Source organism: Antedon mediterranea, chromosome 4, assembly GCF_964355755.1.
Source record: "Antedon mediterranea chromosome 4, ecAntMedi1.1, whole genome shotgun sequence".
Classification (NCBI taxonomy): Eukaryota; Metazoa; Echinodermata; class Crinoidea; order Comatulida; family Antedonidae; genus Antedon; species Antedon mediterranea.
The window spans coordinates 5,462,538-5,485,443 of record NC_092673.1 but is presented as its reverse complement, the minus strand read 5'-3'; the positions used below and the strand labels follow the sequence as shown (position 1 = coordinate 5,485,443).

At 35.4% G+C, this 22,906-nt stretch overlaps 4 protein-coding genes across 4 annotated transcripts in view; 3 read left to right on the top strand and 1 right to left on the bottom strand.

Annotated features, from left to right (window-relative positions):
* The first annotated feature begins 264 nt into the window (after positions 1 to 264).
* On the top strand, positions 265 to 5,117 carry LOC140047938 (E3 ubiquitin-protein ligase RNF103-like). Its single transcript, XM_072092968.1, has 5 exons — positions 265 to 280; positions 1,112 to 1,360; positions 1,784 to 1,896; positions 2,149 to 2,264; positions 3,396 to 5,117. The coding sequence occupies exons 1-5, from the start codon at positions 277 to 279 to the stop codon at positions 4,726 to 4,728; spliced, it is 1,815 nt and encodes a 604-aa protein (XP_071949069.1). The 5' UTR covers positions 265 to 276; the 3' UTR covers positions 4,729 to 5,117.
* Positions 5,118 to 5,252: 135 nt separating this feature from the next.
* LOC140046453 (E3 ubiquitin-protein ligase RNF103-like) lies at positions 5,253 to 10,424 on the top strand. Its single transcript, XM_072091102.1, has 5 exons — positions 5,253 to 5,352; positions 5,836 to 6,143; positions 6,544 to 6,680; positions 7,107 to 7,222; positions 7,898 to 10,424. The coding sequence occupies exons 2-5, from the start codon at positions 5,909 to 5,911 to the stop codon at positions 9,435 to 9,437; spliced, it is 2,028 nt and encodes a 675-aa protein (XP_071947203.1). The 5' UTR covers positions 5,253 to 5,352; positions 5,836 to 5,908; the 3' UTR covers positions 9,438 to 10,424.
* A 41-nt stretch (positions 10,425 to 10,465) lies between these two features.
* Positions 10,466 to 12,245, bottom strand: LOC140046699 (uncharacterized). The gene is made up of 5 exons (XM_072091406.1): positions 11,896 to 12,245; positions 11,649 to 11,769; positions 11,347 to 11,543; positions 10,690 to 10,836; positions 10,466 to 10,561 (listed from the first exon to the last, which is right to left on the bottom strand). The coding sequence occupies exons 1-5, from the start codon at positions 12,088 to 12,090 to the stop codon at positions 10,466 to 10,468; spliced, it is 756 nt and encodes a 251-aa protein (XP_071947507.1). The 5' UTR covers positions 12,091 to 12,245.
* The window catches only part of LOC140046454 (uncharacterized), a 29,084-nt gene continuing 18,404 nt past the window's right edge, over positions 12,227 to 22,906 (top strand). Inside the window, exon 1 of the mRNA XM_072091103.1 lies at positions 12,227 to 12,395. The gene's annotated coding sequence lies outside the window, so the exon portion shown is untranslated. The remainder of the gene's footprint in view (positions 12,396 to 22,906) is intronic.

Genomic DNA, 22,906 nt, shown 5'->3' with positions numbered 1-22,906 from the left:
TTGCTTTACATACCAACTTATATTGAGAATAGAATTTTATAACTGTTTGATTAGCATTGAATTTAGGAATCAAGGCAAGTAATAGTAATTGAAGCAATTGTAATCAATACAATAGAGGCTAGATTATTATTATTATTCATCCGACTAATTACTGTAAATATGCATATTTATGTATAAAGAAATACTGATATTTTATTTAACAGTGTTAACATGAGCTATCTTGATTTTACTAATTTTATTTGCAGAATCACACCGTAAGGGACTAAGAATTCAGAAATGTGTAAGTACTATAATTTTTGTCATTTTTTAGATGTAGAAATAGTAACAAATGTTCATTCATTACACTTTTGATCTTGACTTCCTGGTCAGCCATTTTGTATTTCACCATCTTGAAACTGCAGTAAAAATAGCCATTCTGTTAGAAGAGAGATGCAGGGATGTTATCTTAGTTCTCTGAGCAACATCCTTTATTTTATGCAAATATGTATTTTTTTATCTTGGTATTGACAATGTAATGAAAATGTATCATGCAGTCTGTGCCACGCCTAACATTTGCAACATTATACAGTTGTACACTTTCCCAAGTCTGAAGTTGTTTTTATGTAGGTATTCTTTTACGATAATCACCAGTATATGTTGATGATCATGTGTGCCAAAATAATTAACTTTTTACCAATATCAATCAAAATCGCCATCTCAAAGTTACTAACCTGAGAGATTTGAAATTTGTGAAACTCCACCATTTGGTTGGAGAGGGGAGGGATGTGGTCTGTGGCAGGGCGGGGCGGGGCATATAGGACCCCTGTAGGTTCTAAACATTTAGAATGTTTATCAGGAAGTGCTTTCTGACAATACTGGGTCTTTAAAATTGCAGCATTATTGCATTCATTTTCTCCCATCATTTTTGTTCAACAAGAGTATGCGCATACACCACTCCCTGCTGCTATATCTACTGGAATACTAGAAGTACATACAAGATTAAGATAAAACTTATTCATATTATGATTAGCATAGTAAAAGCGAAATACTTTTACTCATTTGTTGTTTTTTTTAAAAATTAGAAATATCTATACTTTATGGTTGTAATTAAATTATATTTTATTTTCTTCAGCTATTAAAAAGGAAATCACAAAGTTTTTGGCTAAAGAAATATGCTTATTCATCGCAAAAGTGTTATTTATAGGAGTCTTTATGCTTTTGCTCAGTTTCGTGTTACGGAAAACGAAATTCTGGTCTTCCGATGTCATGGATCCGACTCTGTTAAACACCACACAGTTGAAGAAGATTTTAGATAGGACAGGTGTAGACTACGACAATGTTGTTACGAAGATTGACCTTGCAAACTTAGTTGACCAATCAGGTAGGCCTGTCAGTTAACAATGACATTTTAAAGATGTGAAAACTGGTTTTTAAAATGTATTAGGTTGTGACATAGCTGGAAATTTACAGATTTTGTCATAATAACAATTCTATATCTTTTGAATACTATTGTAACATTTTAAAGTTCTGAATCTTACAAATGTAAATGTGGAATGGTATTGCCAAATCATCTTAAGTACTTAAGCTTTGTCTACACTATCAAACTTTATGGGACAAAAAATGTGACGTGCCCATATATGGACATGATTATGATGTCATATCACTACCATATTTAAGCATATCACTACCATATTTGGGCACATCACACTTTTTTTGTAGAGTGTAGAAGGAGCTTTAAGCACTTGAAAGAGGCTATCCACGATACAAATTTAATTATTTAATTAATGAAGCACAAATTTTACAGGTGAAGTTCTTGAAGGAGCGCTGTACGCACCTGATACAAACAGTCACTCAAAAACGTTTAGATCCAGTGTACACTTTAATAATAGGATAGCAAATGGTGTATGGGTCATTCAGGTACGTTGAAGTCTATTCAATATCATTTTGTGAAAAGATGACTAACTAAAGCAGACTGCTTCATATCTACTGAATAAACTATTTTTTTATTCATATTGAATCTTCCAATGATGCTAAACCAGCAGATGCCAGATGCTTTTTGAGTTCAAAATAATAATTTTGTTATGTTTTATTGAAAAAGTTTATAAAGAACATCTTGGGTCATTTGGAGTAATGAAATATTGGAATGATTAGGGTTGAAATATTTTTCAGATTGTTCCTAGTGGAACGCAAAATTTAATGACTAAAAGGCAATGGGAAAAAATTGAAAGAAAGGCCAACTACTTTCATATAAATACAGCAACTGTCAATTGCACTACAAATAAACAGTAAGTGAATTATATTATACAGATATTGCCTGCTTAGAGGTAATATATTAGATTTGACATCCCCGAGGGAATGATATTTTCCTAGCCTCGAGGGAATATATATTTCCCACAGGGCTAGCTGAGGGAAATATAATTCTCGAGAGCATAATATCATTCCCGAGTGGATGTCAAATCTTATATTTTACCGATATAAAGGCGATATATGTTATATTATATAGCAACAAGTAGAATATCTACGGGGTCGGGTAGCTAGGCCTCCTTTATGTAATAACCCTGCCTATACTATAGTTAGGTGTTGCATTCACTTTACCTTGCGAAGAATAATATACAGATATTAATAATTAATGATTCCTTGGAAATAAAATATTCACCTATAGGCCTAGGTCGTTTAAATAATAACAGAAGAATTTTCATCAATAAGCCTACATTATTATTATCAGGTAGGCCGAATAATATTTCTTCAAGCCGAATCACCGGATGTTCAGCGCACCATGCGTAGGCCTACCAGGTTACTACCTTGAGTATTGACCAATCACAAACGGTCTTTTTCGTCACATCTATAGGGGGCAAATAACAAATGAGGGCGCTATGTATGCATAGTTTAAATAGTTTAGTTGATTAATTTCTTCAAGCAAGTTACGTGGCGCAGCAGGTAAAAAGTTGTCTCGTGATGATGTGGACTAATCTTTGTGAGTTCAAGTCTCAGTAGATGACTTTTGTTTTTTTATCACCAAACGCGAACTCAGGTCTTCAGTTCCAAAGGCGAAACACCAAACATCTAGCGAGAGCTGGCCTGCGGAAAAAGTTAGGTCTTTATTTATGGAGTAGGCGATTGATTGCGGACGGATGTAAAGTAAAGGCAATTTACACAGACGAGCGGTAACTCGTAACAGTAATAAAAATATAGAATCTGTTATTTCTTTTGACCATTTACACAAAATGGGAGGTTTCCACTCAGGCTAGATTCTATGTGGGACAAGCTATGCGGTTTTCCGTTTATCGTTATCAGTCGTCTGTGTAAATTGGCCTTAAACCTAGTCCTGTTAGGGACAACAAATATGTACAAATCAAGACAAATTTGACTAATTTGAATAATAAATATTGAAATATACTATTTTGTTTATTTCTCAGGTTATGTGACTCAAAGCAATGGAACAAACCAAGTATTTTACTCGTTATTTCTCAATCTGAAAAATACATCTATGAATCACACTCACCAGAGTACATATTTGGGAGAATAAACAATCATTTAAAACCAAAGGTGACAAGATTTTACAATCCTAAATCTGTTTGGCAATGGATGGACAAGGCAAACAAAAAAAAGAATGATTTCCAAACTGTTCAGCAAGGGATGGACAAGGCAAATGAAAAAAATTATGATTTGCAAATTAAAGTTGCCTACTTCTCAAAAGCTGAAACCCCACCCCTTTTTTTTACAAGGCTTGCTAATATGTTTTCAGGAATGCATCAGTTTGCATTCATATCAACCCCAAAAAGGAGATTTTGGTTTCCAAAAAGTTCCCAATCTGTAAAAGTGCCTTCTATAGTAATTCTAACCCCAGAAGGTCAATTACAATATGGTAACCAACATGGAGAATTTTTAGAATATAGGAACTTATATTTTTACATACAAACTTTAAACCCTGATGTTTTTTATCGTGGTGAGTTTTTGCTTTATAACAGTCTTTGCCTTTTAGAGTTCTGTTTAACACGAGGTGGTATTTTCAGACGCTTGTTTTTTTTAACATTAACAAGTGTAAAGTATGTTATATTATCTATTATAGTTAATATTTTATTTTCTCTTTCTAATCCTGCCAAACTTCTTTCCTACTTCATGTGGTACATACGTAATGATCTTCTCATGTACTCACAGAATCCTGTTTCTCTGTTAGTACCATTTTTAATCATTTGTTCTACAATTGGCATTACGTTGTACCTTACAAGATCTGATTCTGTTTCGCTAGAATCAAACCAGCACTGGGTAAACAAAATTTCTGAAGATTTTTATCTTCTCTTGCTTGGAAAGTCACGAAATGAATACCATCGTCCAGAATATTTGCGACATAAGTTTTGGGCAATGATGGGATGGTTAAGATTTCTTTCACCAGATTATATTGGTAGACTACCAACTGGGGAATTTGACGAGTTGCTCGATGACGATGAGAATGATATTAATGGTGACCAATGTTGCATATGTCTTGATCTATTCAGTCAGCAAGTTTGTTCCAAGTTACCATGCAATCATATTCACCATAAAGAGTGCATTAAACCTTGGTTGGAGCTTAACCACATTTGCCCAAAGTGTCGTTGGCCAGCTTATATTCCTAAATGCATAGATATCAATCTACTACCATATAAATCTCAAATAGTTTTAATTAAATGTGGAGGAGTCATTACCTGTATTATCATTAATGTATATTGTATATTAATTATGGCTGACCTAACTGACTATAAACTATTTTAAAAAAGAACATTGCAATTGATTTTTAAAAATGTAGATGCTGCATCCAGAAGAAGAGAGATACCGTATTTGGAATTAAGGCAACTTAAATGTATGGATTTATACATTTTTTAAAAAAAGAAAGTTACATAGAATACATATTTTTTATTAGATTTATTAATGAATTTGAGTTATGATTTAGAGCTACAATTTTTCTAAAGGATTGCACATTATATTATCATGGCCACAATGTAACAGCACTAAATAAAATGCAAAGTGATTCAAGCTAATATGTTCGTCAATGTTGTTATGTAAAGTTTAATTGTTCTTAATCACAAACGAGTTTATTATCATAATCATGATCATTTCAAAACATTTTAAACGGTGTTTTAACATTTAATACACTAGTTCTTTTGTATGGCACATACTTATTTCAGAAATCGATTATCTTTCTTACCGTCATATAATTGATTATCATCACAAAATCTTAAATAGTCCCACAGTATTTGTACATTCTCCTGTTTTACTCCCTACAAATAAAATGGATTGATCCATTTCGCGCCTTTCTGTTTGTTTACAAAACAGAGGTCAGGAGTCATTCTTTTTACTTCCGCTGATGTGTCAACCAAGATTTAAAAAACCAGAAGGGTGAATAATTAATTGAATTCTTTTCTTTTTATTTAATCTAACATTAATAAATGACAGCAAACTGAAAATATCTCTTTAGCTAAGTATTACTAGACTGAGTGGTAAGGCCCAAGGGCGCTAGTTAACTAGGCTAGGCCTCTATTTATAAGTAAGGGCTTACCTACAACAGTCAATACAAAGTAGGCCTAGTTGTTAGCTTTAAACTCTGTACTGTAGGATAGGCCTATTTATTGTAGCAGTAGGCCTACTGTTGGCAGGGAGAGGGTATAGTCTACTAATTTTGTTTATTAGTATTAGTGGCGGATTTATTTATTTTTATTATTTATTTATACTGGGTAGCCTCTTCAGTCAAACAAAGACTGTTCCCAAAGAACCTAAATTAACTTGCTAATGTCCTACCTATCTTTTGCATTGTAGATTCAACATGTAGGTGGACTAGTATGTATATAATTAGGAGTATAATTACTAAATATTTTATTTCAGAACATCAGGATATGCAAGACAAGTGTACCTATAAAAGAGTGGCAGATTCCTGTGAAGAATCTAGTGAGTAGCGATGATGTCTATGGTACTGAAGATTCTGCTACTTTTACTCTATTTGGTACTAATGTCAGCCATGCTACGCCTCTGTGAATTACTAGTGTGGTATGAAGCAGGGTTTGTAGCTACTCAACTTGTTGATCCAGTGACGCTCAGCGTTAACAAACTGAAAAACCTGCTGGATGTGAGGGGCATTAATTATGAGAAGGTCGTTGAGAAAAAAGAACTGTCGGATTTGATCGCTGAATCAGGTATGTAACATTTAACTTTATTTTTTCGGACATAAGAATTCAGATTTGCATTTCACCCTCCAAACTAATTAATGTAGCATTAATAAATACATGTGTGGTAGATACATGCTTAAAGATATTTGTCTCGGCCGTTTCCCTGGACAAAAATTTGAAAATAATTTTTTTTCATTTTAATGTCAAAGAATATTTATTTACAAAAATACTATTTACCCGATAAGTCATAATTTAAAGAAAAACCAGAAACCGGAAGCTCATTGTCAATTGGTTTTTGGTTAGATTTAACATTTTTATTATGTCTCTTTATAAGTGAAAACCTTTTGTTTTGGTAAAAATTAATAACTATTTAAAACTACAAGAAAATATACTTTGATTTTATTCATCTTTATTTTTCATTGTGTAGGTGATGTCCATGATGGTGAATTGATGGAAATCCAGGAAGATGGTGAATTGGAAGAAAATGATACCACATTGTTCAGGTCTAGAGGACACTTCTATGAGGAAGTAGAGGACAAGAAAGACAGTGTCTGGGTGATTCAGGTAAATTGCCCAAATATGATAGTGATATGACCAAATATGTTAGTGATATGCCTAAATATAGTAGTGATATGCCCAAATATGGTATTGATATGACATCATGTCCATATATGGACACATAAAGTTTGATAGTCTAGACAGAGCTTTAGAATTAAAGAACTTTCGAATGTCGATAATTGAACAAATTAATGTCCAAGAAATCAACTCAGAAATCATCAGCACACCTGGAGACGATCCCCTGCTCTTTTCGAATAGTGTACCAAGTTCTTTATAGAGCAATAAATACATGGGACCAGCGGCTTTACATCTGATGGATGAGGCAATGAGAGCAAATGTTCTTTCTTTTCTTAAGCAATATGACCTAAACCCATGCCTCTCACATGCTAGTCTGATGTTCCTTTATTTGACTAATATTTTTACATTTTTCAGGTTGTACCTCCAGATCGTCCACCCTTGCATTCTAAAAATTCATGGAAAACAATTAGAAGAAAAGTGTCCAAATTTGGTATAAGAACAGGAACATTTAACTGTAGTTTGGATACAAAGTAAGATAGATAAGAAGCCAGAAAAAAAAACCCAAACTGAATAACTGCTCTTTACTAATAACAACACAATGAAATATACAGTAATACATAAAAAGTTGTACAAACATAGTTTTTCATACCACTATATAAAAAAACTATATTACATTTATTTAACCAATAGATGCACTGGTTATGTTTAAATAACATATCCCAATAACGTGAAGCAAGCCGTGATTCAACGTTTCGATCTTTATTTGATCATTATCAGAAAATTATTATTATTATTATTATAAGTTTTAGTTTCTATTAAAAATACAGATTTTACTTTTCTATTTTACTTTAAAATAATAATAATATCGTGGATTTATATAGCGCCTAATGTTGTGAAACCTCTAACCGCTGAACATTATTACCCCAGTCATTTTTTTGATCAAACACGTATGGAAAAATACTCCCATAATGCAGCTAGTAACCAGCACAAAGTTGTGTCTTGATCTAACACTAACAGGGTTCCTATTTATACACCTGGGTGGAGAGAGGCAAACGTAAGTAAAGTATCTTGCCTAAGGATACAAGCAATGCGACGAGCATTAGATTTGAACCTCAATCTCACGATCAGTAGTCGAACGTCCATCACACTGCGCCACACGCCCTTACACAAAAATACTATGGAAAAATAATTTATATTTCTTTCAGTTTCTGTTTGATGAAAAACTGGTTGGAACAAAGCGTTCTGCTGGCAATGCCTCAGGGCGAGACGTACAAAGATCATGTGACCATGTTCCACTATTACAAACCAAGTTCAGCATCCTACATACTTGATCGATTAAACGCACATTTAATGTCAAAGGTCACAAGGTTTTACAATCTTGATAATGCTAAACCGTGGATGGAAATGGCAAGAAATCGTCCCAATCAATTTCCAGTACGCATCGCTTATTTTTCGAGTGCCAGTGAACCACCGTTATTTTTCTCATCACTTGGTGCAAAATTTACAGGAAGGATTAAGTTTGCATTTATATCAACAAATAAAAGACAGTTTTCTGAAATTAAAAATTCCAAAAAAATTAAAACGAGAATTCCATCTATATTAATTGCAACATCAGAAGGTGATGTACGTTACGGAATACACGCAGGTGAATATATGTCTTATGATAAACTTGTTCTGTATCTAAAAACTTTATCTCCGGAAATTAATGATGCATTTATATGGAGTTTATTTGCTGTGAATATTCTTTGTGTTTTTGATTTCTTCATAACACAAGGTGGTATATTGAAACGATTCGTTTATTTTTCATGGACATTTGGAAAATCAAATTTCAGCTTTTTGGCATTTTGGTTACCGTTTCTTGGAACTTTACAACTATCCGTTCTTAAACCTGTTTGGAATTTCGGCAACAAAATCCTTCGTAAATTTCTGATATCTGATTTTATGTGTTATATACGTAGTGATCTTCTCGTGTACTCTCACTATACGACATTTCTTTTGTTAACATTCTTAATATATTGTTGTGTTATTGGGTTTATCGAAAAATATCGTAAGAGATTGACGAATGTATCGCAAGAATCAAATGCAGCTTGGTTACATAGAGTTATTCAAGATTATTACATGTTTCTTATCAGGCCTTCGTCAAATTTACGCGGCCCTCGTTTGAATAGAGTGCATGTGGAAGAAGGATTGGACATGTTAATTGAACGACTTGCGGTTCCTGGTTTTTGGTTACACCCAGTTATTCCAATGGATTACATTTCAAACCTACCAACGTGGAAATTTTGCGGTGGGAAAGGAACGGAAAATGTTGCATTTGATGAGGAAAATGGAACGGATGTCAACAAATTGAATAGTTCTTGTAGTAGTAACTCGCTTGATAATCAGAATGTTTCTTTTTCGCAAAATGACGATGTTATGCCAGCTTCAGGCAGAGTAAATCATGGTGACGTCAATCAAGTGACGGACTCCAATCAAAATGTCAATTCAAGATCACATGATAAAGGTTCAAGTACCGTTTATCGAGAACGTGAATGTACTACCAGTAACTACAATACATGTTTGGAGTGTGCCATATGCCTGGAAGTGTACCACCAAAACGACACCGTTTGTGGGTTGCCATGTGGACATGTTTACCACCATGGTTGCATTGTTACATGGCTGAGAGGGGGAAATCATTGCTGTCCTAAGTGCAGATGGCCAGCCTATAAAACTAAGGGGTGCAAGTTATTAAAATATCAAGAATAAAATAATGTGATAAATAATCATGTAATAGTTTAGTGTGCCCCCCCCCCCCCCCCCCCGGTGTAGCTAAAGATGAGGGCGTATCAATTTGATCTCTGGTGCGCGTGCGTACAACTGAGGACTAGTACTGTTCCGCCATACCACGCCGAGAATGTTAAAGAGTCGCTTTCCAATCGAGTTTGAACAATACCATGAAAGCCCCAGTGGTCTAATGGTTAGGACATCTGCATATCAAGCAGGCGGTCCGAGTTCGAGTCTCGGTTGGGGCGACTTTTTCTCATTCTCACAGATTTCCTCATCTTTATCGTTTCAAATTAATTAATTAAATTTCAGTATATCACCGGGCGGTTTCGAATTAATGTTCATTGCCTGATGTGTTTATATATAATAATTCTGATGTACAATATACAAAAAATGTATTTATATAAATATTTTAGTTTATTATTTTTATTTTAAATACTAATTAAGTCAAATATATTTTCCTTCGAAAAAAAAAAATTGTTGGAAATATATGGTTTAGTAATCATGGTTCTAATTATAATTTATAAAAAAAGATTTATTTTAAGTGGGCCATTTGATTTTTTATTAAACTTGTTAATTATTTAAACTCCCTTAATTTCAGCTTTATCAATTGTTTTAAACAATTACCATATTTGACAAAAAAATATATATTTAATACTTTAGTGTATTCATTAGTTAATCTTTTGGGAAGAATTAATAATTAATAGTTTTATTCATAAATATTATTTTTAACCTATAAAATTATAAAACATAACTATGATGTTAAAGAAGATGAATGGAAACATTTTGTACACTGTATTTTATTTAACTGATGTTTGTGATTAACATGATCATTAACATTATTAGTACTACAGTATCTTAGTTTTTGCAAGAAAGGGGAAAAAAATCTCAGAAAAATGAATACAGTCCTTATTTTACAGAGATATGAGTGAGTATGGCTACAAAACGATGAAAATTATAACTTTTATAATACCATATTTTTGGGGATGACAGATGAAATATGTTTTTTTTTACATATTTCCTTTCATTTCCCATCTTTCTTTAACCTCAAATCTCCAAGCTAGCTTCTGCTTCTTTTTCTTTTTTGATTTTTCCATTTTTTCTTTCTAAAGTGATTGGAAATAAAAGCATTTTTATTCTTCAATTAAAGCAAAAATATTATAGCGCCCTCTACTATGATGGGCAGAAGAATATCAGCAATTTTGGGGGAAACAGAAAAATGTACAGAACTTGCCTCTTTGATTTCAACATATTCCTTGGCTTTGATGGCTTCGTGAATTTTGGTACCAAAGTCTCTGTTGGATAGACGATCACTCAAATTCTCCGCAGTTTGAAAATCTTTAGTTTTTATTGCACTGTTTATCTCTTTCTCCAACCCAGACTTCAAATAAAAATAAATACACTTGGCTATTAACTATTACTTATGGTACCTAATTGAAGTGTACCTTTGTAACATACAATACTTTAATTGTCTGGAAATTTATGACATTGGATCTGTGAAAACTCATACATTTGGGAGAATTTTGAATCCGGCTTTCAAAAAATGTTTGGGATCTTAAAGCTCTGTCTACACTATCAAACTTTAGTTTCTGTGACAAAAAAATGTGATGTATAGACATACATACATAAGATAAGATAAATCTTTATTATCATGAACACAACAAGGCGAACATGAAATTTGTTTTCCTTGATGCAATACAATAAAATATATAAAACATTAAAAAGTATCGGACTTCAAATAAAAATAAATACATTTGGCTATTAAAAGTATTATTTATCATATAGACATGATGAGGATGATGTCATAGAACTACCATATTTGGGCACAAACTAGTTTGATAGTGTAGACAAAGCTTTATAGACCAACCTTAATGTTTTATACATATCTCACCATTTCTGATACTTTTCCATAGTCAACGCCTTTGAAACGATCATAGACTCCTAAATATTGCTTGACATCTTTCCACTCCTGTCCAGGTGGCTGACCTGGTAATGGGCCTAGATGCCTGGAGGATTGTCCTGGAAGTTGAGGACCAATCGGTAGACTGGATCCAGAAAGTTGGCCAACTTCTTTTTTTCTACAACATTCTGTAAAAAAAAGTTAATGCCGAATGGTTAATTATTTAGTATAAAGTATATGTGCTTATGTGACTCATTTTGAATAGAAAAAAATTGGCTACTTTATCGACAGACCTTCTACATTGTCTTTTTTCTTTCGATTCCTTTTTCGCTTTCGTTTACGATTTTTCTGCAGTACTTCTGTGGTAGACGAACTAGGGATCGCTTCTCTACCTTTTTTAAGTTCTAAAAATTTCTACATACAAATATAAAAAAACAAAGAAAATATAAATTAGCCTAGGCCTACTCATTTTCATATGATCATATATACCGTAAGATTGATTTTGTGGATTTATTGATAAATTATCTAGGCTAGGCCTACCTCCCAATGAGTTCCTGATACTCCTCGTGGAGGCTCGACTGTTTTCCCCTTTTGATTTTCTGTCATCGACGACGACGAATCCATTTCATCCTGCTGCGGCCTAGGCCTAGCTATAAGATGATCGCTTTCCGACTGATCAGATGATGATATATCGTCTGAACTATCGCTCATATCGGGCGGTAATATTGAAAGCATGTTACCAAGTTATTTAAATGCATATAAAATGTAAAATTGCAATTTAATTTGATATTTCAAACAGTAAACAAAGTCTCGCGGACTCACACACAGTCGTGTTTTTGTTTTGTGTGTTTTTACTCTATATCAAGTTCAAAGGTTACGCAATTGACAAATCAACCAATGATGAACGAGCGTAATATTAACACGGGGTTAATAGGGTAAGTCACTTTCGTTTGAGCGTCTATGGATACGCGGTCAAAAATTAAGAATGAGAATACTGTATTTAACGTTTAATTTTGAGAACATGTTTTGTTATCAATAAGGTAAGAAGTGGATGCATATACTAGATATGTTGATTATGTTAGAGCAAGTTGTTTTTTGCATTTGTCACGAATAATATTAGGTAGGGGCCCAGAGAGTTAGTTGGTTAGTTTTTTAGCTCAGTCTGGTGGTAATACTACAATGCATATTATAGCCTAGGCCTAGGCCCTAGTATTATTTATTAACCGATGTAGTAGCGTAATATGAGCGATTTGCACCATTTCAGAATTATCACTATCTGAACAATTAATTTGAAATAAAATATGTGTACGGAATATTAGGGATCTCCCTGGGAATATTTATATTATAAACAAGTACTGTAGTTAAATTTAAAAGGATTTTAAAATTTGTATTAATTATTTTTTGAATTCAAATATATTGCAATGACATGTTAATTACTGTATTGATTTTCATCACAAAACACAATCTACAAGTTTGATTGTATTTGTTATTTCATGTGCAAATGTATTGTACGCCTACAGTACATGTACAGGGGGTGGTCTAAAGGAATTTCTCCATGATCTGATGTCATAGGGATAAGTCTCTAATCCCTAATAAAAGAGCCAATAGTGAATGAATACCCTTTTTACCTCATTGTTAATACTCACACAATAAACTGATTAAATCAACAATGTACGTTAACGCTAAGTGTGATCCTTACTTAGTTTAAGCATGGACCTCTAATTTATAGGTCCATGGTTTAAGTTTCTCTATGATTTAAGCATGAAGAAATAAAGCCCTGTTATTTCCCTCTCTTTAAGGCATCAGTATTTTTTACCTAAATTTCTTTGTGCTATCACGCAGTCTCCTCAACACCCTCTTCGTTCATTTCTTCCTCCTGTTCGTCCTTCGCCATAATCGACACTTTTCTTATCTTCCCTTTAAAGGACATACTACTCGTTTTTTTCACTCTACTCGTTTTCTTCACTCTACTCTACCTCACTCACTCTCACTCGCTCAATCGTTTCATCTTAACGTGTCTTCCTTCTCTGTGCTTCACAATGCTTCACAATAAAACTGCCCTTAAGATGTAACCTATAATTTATTACATTTATATTAATTATTATAATAACAATAACAATAATCATAAAAACAACAATTACAATAATTTAAAAAAATAATAACTACAACAGTATAGTAATGACTATAATTTTTATGTGTTTAAATTTTAAATGTAAATATGTATATGTTTGTATGTAGTATGTTTAAGCGGATATTAGCCCTTGATGGCATTTGCAGCAATAAATAAATTGAATTGAATTGAATCATATCATACATTATGATGTACTGTATAATCTGTATTGTACTTTATACCTATCTTTGAATACAGCAGGCATTGTAAATTATATGTCATTATACTGTATACAGTACAGTATAAGTAAATAGTACGTTATTTTAGTTCAACCAAAAAGTTAAGAAAAAAGTTAAGACCTTTAAACCATGTCTGAACAAAAGACATTTGGTCTCTTCTGCAGTAATTCTGTACTTAACTTGATGCAATGATACCAATTTACACCTATTCTTAACATAAACTTTTCTGTCACTTAGCTGCTACACACAACAATTGTTGATTTAAAGAGAAACTATTATGTAATTTAAGATATCCTTTAAAATCTGAATGTACTGTAGTTATGTACTTGTTCATCTACCATAAACATTTTTAGCATCAAATATCAAATCTTGAATGGGTCTACAGTATTATGTCTAGCCATAGTCGGCACTGACTGAAATGTACTCTATTACCGCAATGAATGTGTTTGTTCATTGTTACTGCTATTCCTTTTGCAGCATCTCAATGCTTTTACTGTACTCTTCCTAATTCAACTGAGATTACTGTTCAGTCACCACTAAACTCGCATCTTTTAATCTCATATTACAACATGGCAATCTAACAACAGGACAGTGTGCTCATCTTGCCAGGATAAAAACTCATAACAGTCCTTTGATCCTTGGTCTGGCTGCGACAAAGACTAACAGTACTGTACTTTGTACATATTCTCCGTGGCATGCAGTGTCTGTAAGGCTGGGGTTTATCATGATTGTGTCGCAGCCACAGTTAAACCCTTTGATCTGAGAGCTGTTACATTGCCTTGATTACACTGTATACTAGAATTTTTAATTTTATATGGTTAGTGTTGATGATTCATAAATCGTTCATTTTAAATGATATTGACATGCCCTTATGCCGTACTAAGCAGCTGTCAAGTCAAAAGGTCTTTCTGAACATGATCAAAACATATGCATTATTGCCATATGAATAGTACTACTGTAACAATTTTGTACAGTATTAATAATAACCAGGGAGATGTATCTCCCTGTAATAACATTATGATATACAGTAACAATCATAATAATCCTTATTTTAAACAATTTAGTAACGATTATAGCATCTGATTGAAATTTATATACAGTATTACTTTGGAATTGTGTAATTTACTTATTTAATATGAGCAAAAATGTCTGAAAATATTTCTTGTATTATTTGTTGAAATAACAGTTGTTGTTGCCATGGAGAAGAGACTGCTGTTTGTAACATTATGGAAGTATTGTGTTGCTGACTATTAAATATTTCACATGGAGACTGAATGTATACATGTAACTCCATAAAATTTGCTGATATTTTTTTTATCACTACTGTACACAATTTTGAAGGTTTTATAATGGATATGGAAGCTTTTAAAAATAAATTTTAAAAATATTTTGTATGAATCCTTTAAATGTGAATAAACAACACAGCAAAAATTAGATTTGAATTCCTACAGTAGTAGAACATGAGAGATATATAAATTAAATTTTAGTTTAAAACCGCCGTAAAATGGCTGACCAAATAACACGCCATCTTATTTTTGTTACCCCTGGTCAATGAGTACAGGGATGTTTTCCGTCGTTGAGAGATCTAAGAATAGTAATACACAATAAATGATGACAAGGATTTTATAGATGTTACACTCATATGTGGCAAATCTTTAATGGACCTCTTATCATCAAACATAGTACTGTAAGCTTAAAACTACAGTACATCTGCTACTGTATTTCATAACTCTAAAAATACTAACGATGAAGCATTATCTCTCAACTAAGGTCGTGTTAAATAAGTAATAAACCTGTAACACTTCTTCACCTTCCTATTATACCAAGGTGAACATCAATACAGTATAAATAATACATGACTTGTACTTGTGTCTATACCAAATATAACTCTCAAAGTCACTATGATCAAGTTATACTTCATACGTAACCTATAAAATAACACAATGATACTCTTATCTTAGTTGTCATAGTAACCATGCTGAATCCAAGGACGTTCCCTCCTGGAAAGAATGTTAACCTTGGCTTACCCTCTCATTATACGGTGTAGAACCGCAACTGTAACCATATTGTATGAACAACATATCTATCCCAAGGGTAATATCTATCATCCTGAACAATAACTACATTATGGAAATTATCTCTATAATACAAAATAATACAGAGAATAATATTTACGTACCTAAGAATAGTAATACACAATAAATGATGACAAGGATTTTATAGATGTTACACTCATATGTGGCAAATCTTTAATGACCTCATGCCACCTATGCCCACCCTGTCACCTTGTGTACTTGGACTATTCCAAATTAGTCCGGGGGTTTATGGACGTCACACCCTCCCCCACTAAAAAAAATGACGTAACGGCATTTCAAACTTAATCTACGAATATGTACATAATGAGAAAGGAAAACACGTTTGAAGAACGAAAAAAATATTATATAATACATCACGGCCATATCATCGGTAAACTAACTGCCGAACAACCGACACGACTGGGGTATAAATAGATACGATATAAAATTCAGTTTCCGCTGCTTTTCGCTTGTTCTGTCGATGCTTTCTGTTATCTTCATACAAGATGGGTCAGGCGTTCCCATGGTGCTGTAAGTCAGTGTTTGAGGTGGACGCCTATTTCGGATTGGCCGGTCTTCTGCTTCCTCTACTACACTACCAGTATTGGAAATTCTGTTCTCATTTTCCTGTAGTTGATCAACTAATTCATCCTCATTCGACCTGTCATCAGCGAAACATTGCTGTTCATCCATGTTTGGTGCCAGATCCTGAATTTGCGGTACGTCAGTTTCATCGACAAACTGTAGTCGGGGTGGTATAAATGCAGTTGCATTCGGATCTAAAATCGCTGATGTATCACTTGAAGAATCTGTTTCATTTACCCTGTTATCCAATGTCGGTTCAATTTGGCCTACACTATCCCATCTATCCTCGTCATCGCCATCTGTCAGCTCGCTATCTGTCATAGTGTGTTGTGCATTCTGTGTCTTCGGCATGCATTTCTTTTTGGTTGATGTTGGTTTAGGTTGTAGTCGCTCTTCTGACGGTAAAGAATCACAAGGTACTGTAGAAGATGATTTCGGTGTAGTGTACGAGTCCGGCCAACTCCACATTCGGGTTTTACGATATATACTGGTAAATCCCCTTGCTGTCGTACTACCTTAAAGATATCATTTTCCCAATAATTTTGCAACTTTCCAGGACCACCTGGTTGTGCCAGTTTCCTTACTAATACGCGATCTCCTGGGTGTAAAGTAATGGCGTGGGCTTTCCGATTGTACCGTTGCTTGCTGTTCTCACTTGTTATTCCTGCCCGTTCTCTGACAATCTGGTATGCTTCCTTCATCTGCCGTTTCCATGCTTGCACATACTGTGGAGTAGTTTTCTCTGGACCCGATCGCGACAAGTTGAAAAGTATATCAACAGGTAATCTTGGCTGTCTTCCGAATAAAAGAAAATGAGGAGAGAAACCCGTCGTGTCATGCTTGGTTGCATTATAAGCATGTACAAGTTTGGTCAAATGGTTCTTCCAATCCGGTTTCTGGTCATCCTCCAGTGTTCTGAGCATGGAGAGTAACGTTCTGTTAAACCGCTCCACTTGCCCATTTCCCTGTGGATGATATGGTGTTGTTCTGGAATGTTCCACACCTGAATATTTCTGGAGGTAGTAAAACAAACTATTCTCAAATTCCCGTCCTTGGTCATGATGTAGGCGTTTAGGAAACCCAAACTTTAAACAAAAATCATTAAATATTTTGTCGGCTGCGGTTTTTCCAGACTTATTTGTAGTTGGGTAGGCCACTGCGAATCTGGTAAAGTGGTCCATAACCACTAGGATATACTCATACCCGCCCTTACTACGCTCTAGGTGAAGGAAGTCAATAGAGACCAGCTCAAATGGTTCAGTTGTACTTATTGGTCTTAATGGAGCTTTGTCATTTCTCACCGGCTTCTTCTTCTTAATACAGGAGCAACGCTTGGTGATGTAGTCCTCAATGTCTTTTTGCATTTTTGGCCAATAAAATCTGTCCCGTGCCATTTGAAGTACTCTCTCTACGCCCAAATGACCCATGTTGTCATGCAGCTCCGTTAGCACTCTAGAAATTAGTTGTTGCGGTAGAACTAGCTGTGACCGATCCGATGTTTCTCGTCGAAGATTTCCGTTGTCATCTAGTCTCAACTTTTTCCACTGTCGTAGTAATAGGTTGGTTTTAAGTGATAACTTCGTTCTTTCATTTTTAGTTGGCGGTCGGTTTCTTTCGACAAATGGTATTACCGCTAAAATTGTATCATCCATACGCTGTTCTTGGAGGATATCTGCGGGGCAAAATATCGAGGAATGTTTGGTCACAGGTGTTACTGGTTCATTATCGGTTGGGTTTGCTGAAACTCCAGAAAGTAGCGTCACTTGGCCGGATTGCAGTGCAAACACTCCGTTTGACATAGCTTTGATAGTATCCGTTGATATACATGAAATACATTCTTTGATGTAGCGGTCGATATCAAGAGGTATCCTCGACAGAACGTCAGCATCAATATTAGATTTACCCGGCCTGTATTTAATGTCAAAGTGAAAATCGGCAAGTTCTGCCACCCATCGATGACCTGTGGCATTCAGTTTCGCCGATGTCAGAACGTAGGTCAGCGGGTTGTTGTCTGTATAAACCGTGAATGACGGTGCATGGTACAAGTAGTCACGGAAATGTTCAGTCACTGCCCATTTCAAAGCCAAAAATTCGAGTTTACCGGAGTGTAAGTGGTAATTCTTCTCTGAGGGACTTAGAGATCGGGAACCATACCCAATAACTCGCATTTTTCCGTTTTGCCTTTGATAAAGTACTGCTCCAAGACCATCCATCGAGGCATCTGTATGTAACACAAATGGTGAACAAAAATCTGGATAAGCTAATATGGGTTCACTCACTAATTCATCGATGAATTTATCCAATATGCTTTGGTGATTTCTTGTCCATTCAATAGGGGTTTTTGATGATGTTTGACCTTTTATCTTCTTTGACGATGTTTGTGACGTGGGTAAATCTTTCTTCAGAAGGTCAAAAATGGGTTTCGCCCTTTTTGAGAAATCTTTTATATAACGTCGGTAGTAACCAATCAGTCCCAGTACTTTCCTCACATCGCCAACTGTCCTTTGTGTCTTTTGTTTTAATGACGTCATGGCAACAATGTCTTTGGTGTCTGGTCGATACCCCTCTGCGGATACTACCTTCCCTAGGTACCGCACTTCTTTCCGAAAGAGGCTACACTTTTCAGGTTTGACTTTTACACCGTGCTGTCGGAATCGTTGCAGAACTTTTCGAATGTTCTCCACTTGTTCATGAAAATTTTGACTGTAGATCAGGACATCATCCAAGTACACCTCACAGATTCGATGATTAATGTCCTCTAGTACTGTTCCCATAAACCTTTGGTATACCGCAGGTGCGTTTTTCAAACCAAATGGAATCCTGTTCCATTGAAATAATCCCCATGGAGTCACAAAAGCGGTTAGGGGTTGGCTATTGGGAGATATGAATCCTTGATGATAGGCTTTTCCCTGATCCAAAGTTGAGAACCACTTTTGTCCACTGAGGCCATCGAGTACATCTTGCATTCTTGGTATCGGATACCTATCGGGTACAGTCTTTAAATTAAGTCCACGGAAATCACAACACAATCTAAGGCTGCCGTCCTTTTTTCGGACACATACTACTGGAGATGAATATGAAGACTGTGACTTCTTGATCCACCCCTTGCTTAAAAGTTCATGAATGTACTGTTTTACCTCTTCATACAACGGTCGAGGGATTGAAGTATATGATTTCTGTACAGGGATATTGTCAGTAAGTTGTAAGCTCATTTGTAATTCAGGGGAGCACCCAATATCAAAGTCTCCCTTTGAGAAAGTAGCTGACTCCTCGCGTAGCATTTGTTTGGCTACCGTCTGTTGTTCCGAGGTAAGGTGGTCTAGACTCACAGGCGGGTCCCATAATTCGTCCGTACCGCCTTCCGAGGTTGTAGCTCCTACTGTAACTTTGGTGGTTGGATTTTGAGAGTCGCCTTTTTTCTTGCTATACTCCGTTCTTGATTGTGTAGGTAACAATACGCTTTGTATTCCTTCCACATGTCCAACGGTTATTCTCCGTCTCAGCATAATTTCGTGTGGTGTTGGGTTATGCGCATACAGTCTACAGGAATTTCCTTGTATTTCAACAACAGTATCGTACATTTCTAGTCCAATTGATAGAAGATTTTCAACGCTCGGTTCAAACATAGCCATAACTTTATCTTTTGTTCCCATATAGGCTCGGCATTTTATTGAAACTGTCTCTCCTTTCCTGATGACAACATCGTTTCCGTCGAACGTAACAGTGCCCATAGTGCCAGTGTTTTCCTTGACCAAATTTATTAAACAGTCTACCTTCTTATTATGAAACTTTGGAAACGCTTTTATGGCATTCGGATGTAGTCGAGCCGGACCCATTATTATATGTTCCACAACGTTGTAACCGATTATTGGTTCACTTAGATTTGTTTTAGTAACTAGAAAAGGAACTCTGACCTGCTGTGTGGATTTTCCATCCAACGATAATTCAACAAACACCTCAGTCCATCCGTCGAATGGAAGATTCGTTCCATCGGCTGTACTTAGCTCAAGGTTTGTATCATCCAGTAGTTCCTTTAGGTCTCTCAGTTGCTGGTTTGGAAAATGTGTCTTTAACCAGGTCGTCGGCAACAATGAAACTTGTGCTCCGGTGTCCCAGAGAACCTTACAATTTACATCATTTAATTTACAATTTACGATACACTTTCGGCCCACCAGTTTGACAAGTCTTTGATGGTGAACAGGATTAATATGTCCTATTTGATTTATGTATCCTGGCAAACTATTTACATAAGGGGACTTTTCGGTAGAATTGATCACGCCTCGTCCCGTCTGGGTGATCACTGCTCGTTTCCCGCCTGATTTCTGCGTTGGGATCGACAACCACGAGCAAAATGTTCACTGCTTCCACACTTGAAACAGTGATTGCATCTGGTACCACGTGTGCGACATCCATCACATGCCCGAACTGCAGGCCGGTTTCCGTGGTTGTTGTTCTGGGTCGTGGCTTGTTGTTGACCAATTACACCCACTTCTTGTCGAATTTGATTTAATCCGGCCTGTAACATGTCCCTCATCTCGTGAGTGAATAGTTCAAAACGTTTGTTTTCATTTTGCTTTTCACAACCTGATCCCTTTCTCAAAGATTCATCCACATCCACTTTGCAAACTTTAGTCCTTCCTGCTTTGAGTTTAGCCAAACGTTCCTGGTAATTGTTTACCGCTATATTAAGCGCATCCATTACTTCCTCATCCTCGATGTTTCGTTTGAGGTGTGGTGCTATCTCGGATCGGATTTCGTCTTCTTGGAAACCAGTTAGAAGGGCTTGCCTGACCATGTTTTGAACCAGCTTTGGCTCATACTTGATCCCAGAGTTTTCTTCTTGCGAAGAAAACAAGATTCTTTGTTTTAAATCCAGTACCCGCAGAAGGAATGTCTGTGGGGTTTCTTTTGGATCTTGTACCGCACTTGATAGTCGGTGAAACAATTTTGTGGCATTTTCCTCTCCAAAGTGAGCCCTAAGGATAGCTCTTAGTTTGGGCAGAGTTAACCCCAGTTTACCTTCTAAGTAGCTCCGGAGTGACGCACCTGGTACTATTGCTTTAATAACAGCTTCAATAATCTCCTGATCACTGTATCCTCGGCTCTTGCCAGATTCAATTTGGTGAATCAAACTTCCAAATGCTAATCGGTCTTTCTGGCCTGGCTCACCAATTTGGCCACTCATCCTGAAGTCCCTTCTAGAAACTACTGTCGTCGGCTTAGCATTTGCAGCTTCTTTAAAGCTCTGTTGTAGTTTCTTCAGTTGTTCTTCATGCGCTGCCATCATGTCCCGTAGCTTTTTTTCATATTCCTCCTGTAAACCGATATTTACTCCTGCATCCTCAGCACCATTATCGTCCTGATTCTCAACCGGATTGACGTCACCTTCCACATTCTGTTCCTCTCTTTCAGCCATAGTTTCAGATGAATCCGGGCAGTGCCTCCAAAATGTTACCCCTGGTCAATGAGTACAGGGATGTTTTCCGTCGTTGAGAGATCTAAGAATAGTAATACACAATAAATGATGACAAGGATTTTATAGATGTTACACTCATATGTGGCAAATCTTTAATGGACCTCTTATCATCAAACATAGTAAGCTTAAAACTACAGTACATCTGCTACTGTATTTCATAACTCTAAAAATACTAACGATGAAGCATTATCTCTCAACTAAGGTCGTGTTAAATAAGTAATAAACCTGTAACACTTCTTCACCTTCCTATTATACCAAGGTGAACATCAATACAGTATAAATAATACATGACTTGTACTTGTGTCTATACCAAATATAACTCTCAAAGTCACTATGATCAAGTTATACTTCATACGTAACCTATAAAATAACACAATGATACTCTTATCTTAGTTGTCATAGTAACCATGCTGAATCCAAGGACGTTCCCTCCTGGAAAGAATGTTAACCTTGGCTTACCCTCTCATTATACGGTGTAGAACCGCAACTGTAACCATATTGTATGAACAACATATCTATCCCAAGGGTAATATCTATCATCCTGAACAATAACTACATTATGGAAATTATCTCTATAATACAAAATAATACAGAGAATAATATTTACGTACCTAAGAATAGTAATACACAATAAATGATGACAAGGATTTTATAGATGTTACACTCATATGTGGCAAATCTTTAATGACCTCATGCCACCTATGCCCACCCTGTCACCTTGTGTACTTGGACTATTCCAAATTAGTCCGGGGGTTTATGGACGTCACATTTTTTATAAACAAAAATTGTTGATATTTTCTACCGTAGGTGTAAATATGTCTCTCAGGAAGTATGATACAGTATATTAGAAATGCGTTGTTTATAACGTAATAATTGTGAGACATTGATATGATTGATTACAAATTTAGCGTACAAATGTGCGAATGATTTCCATCGATGTTTTTAAAACTGCAAAGCCTTCTACTTATTCTGCTTCGGTAGATCATGACATCGTTAGCCAACCTCATAATAGAAAATCAATTCATAGACTTTCTAATACAATGATACAATTTTGTACACTTCATCA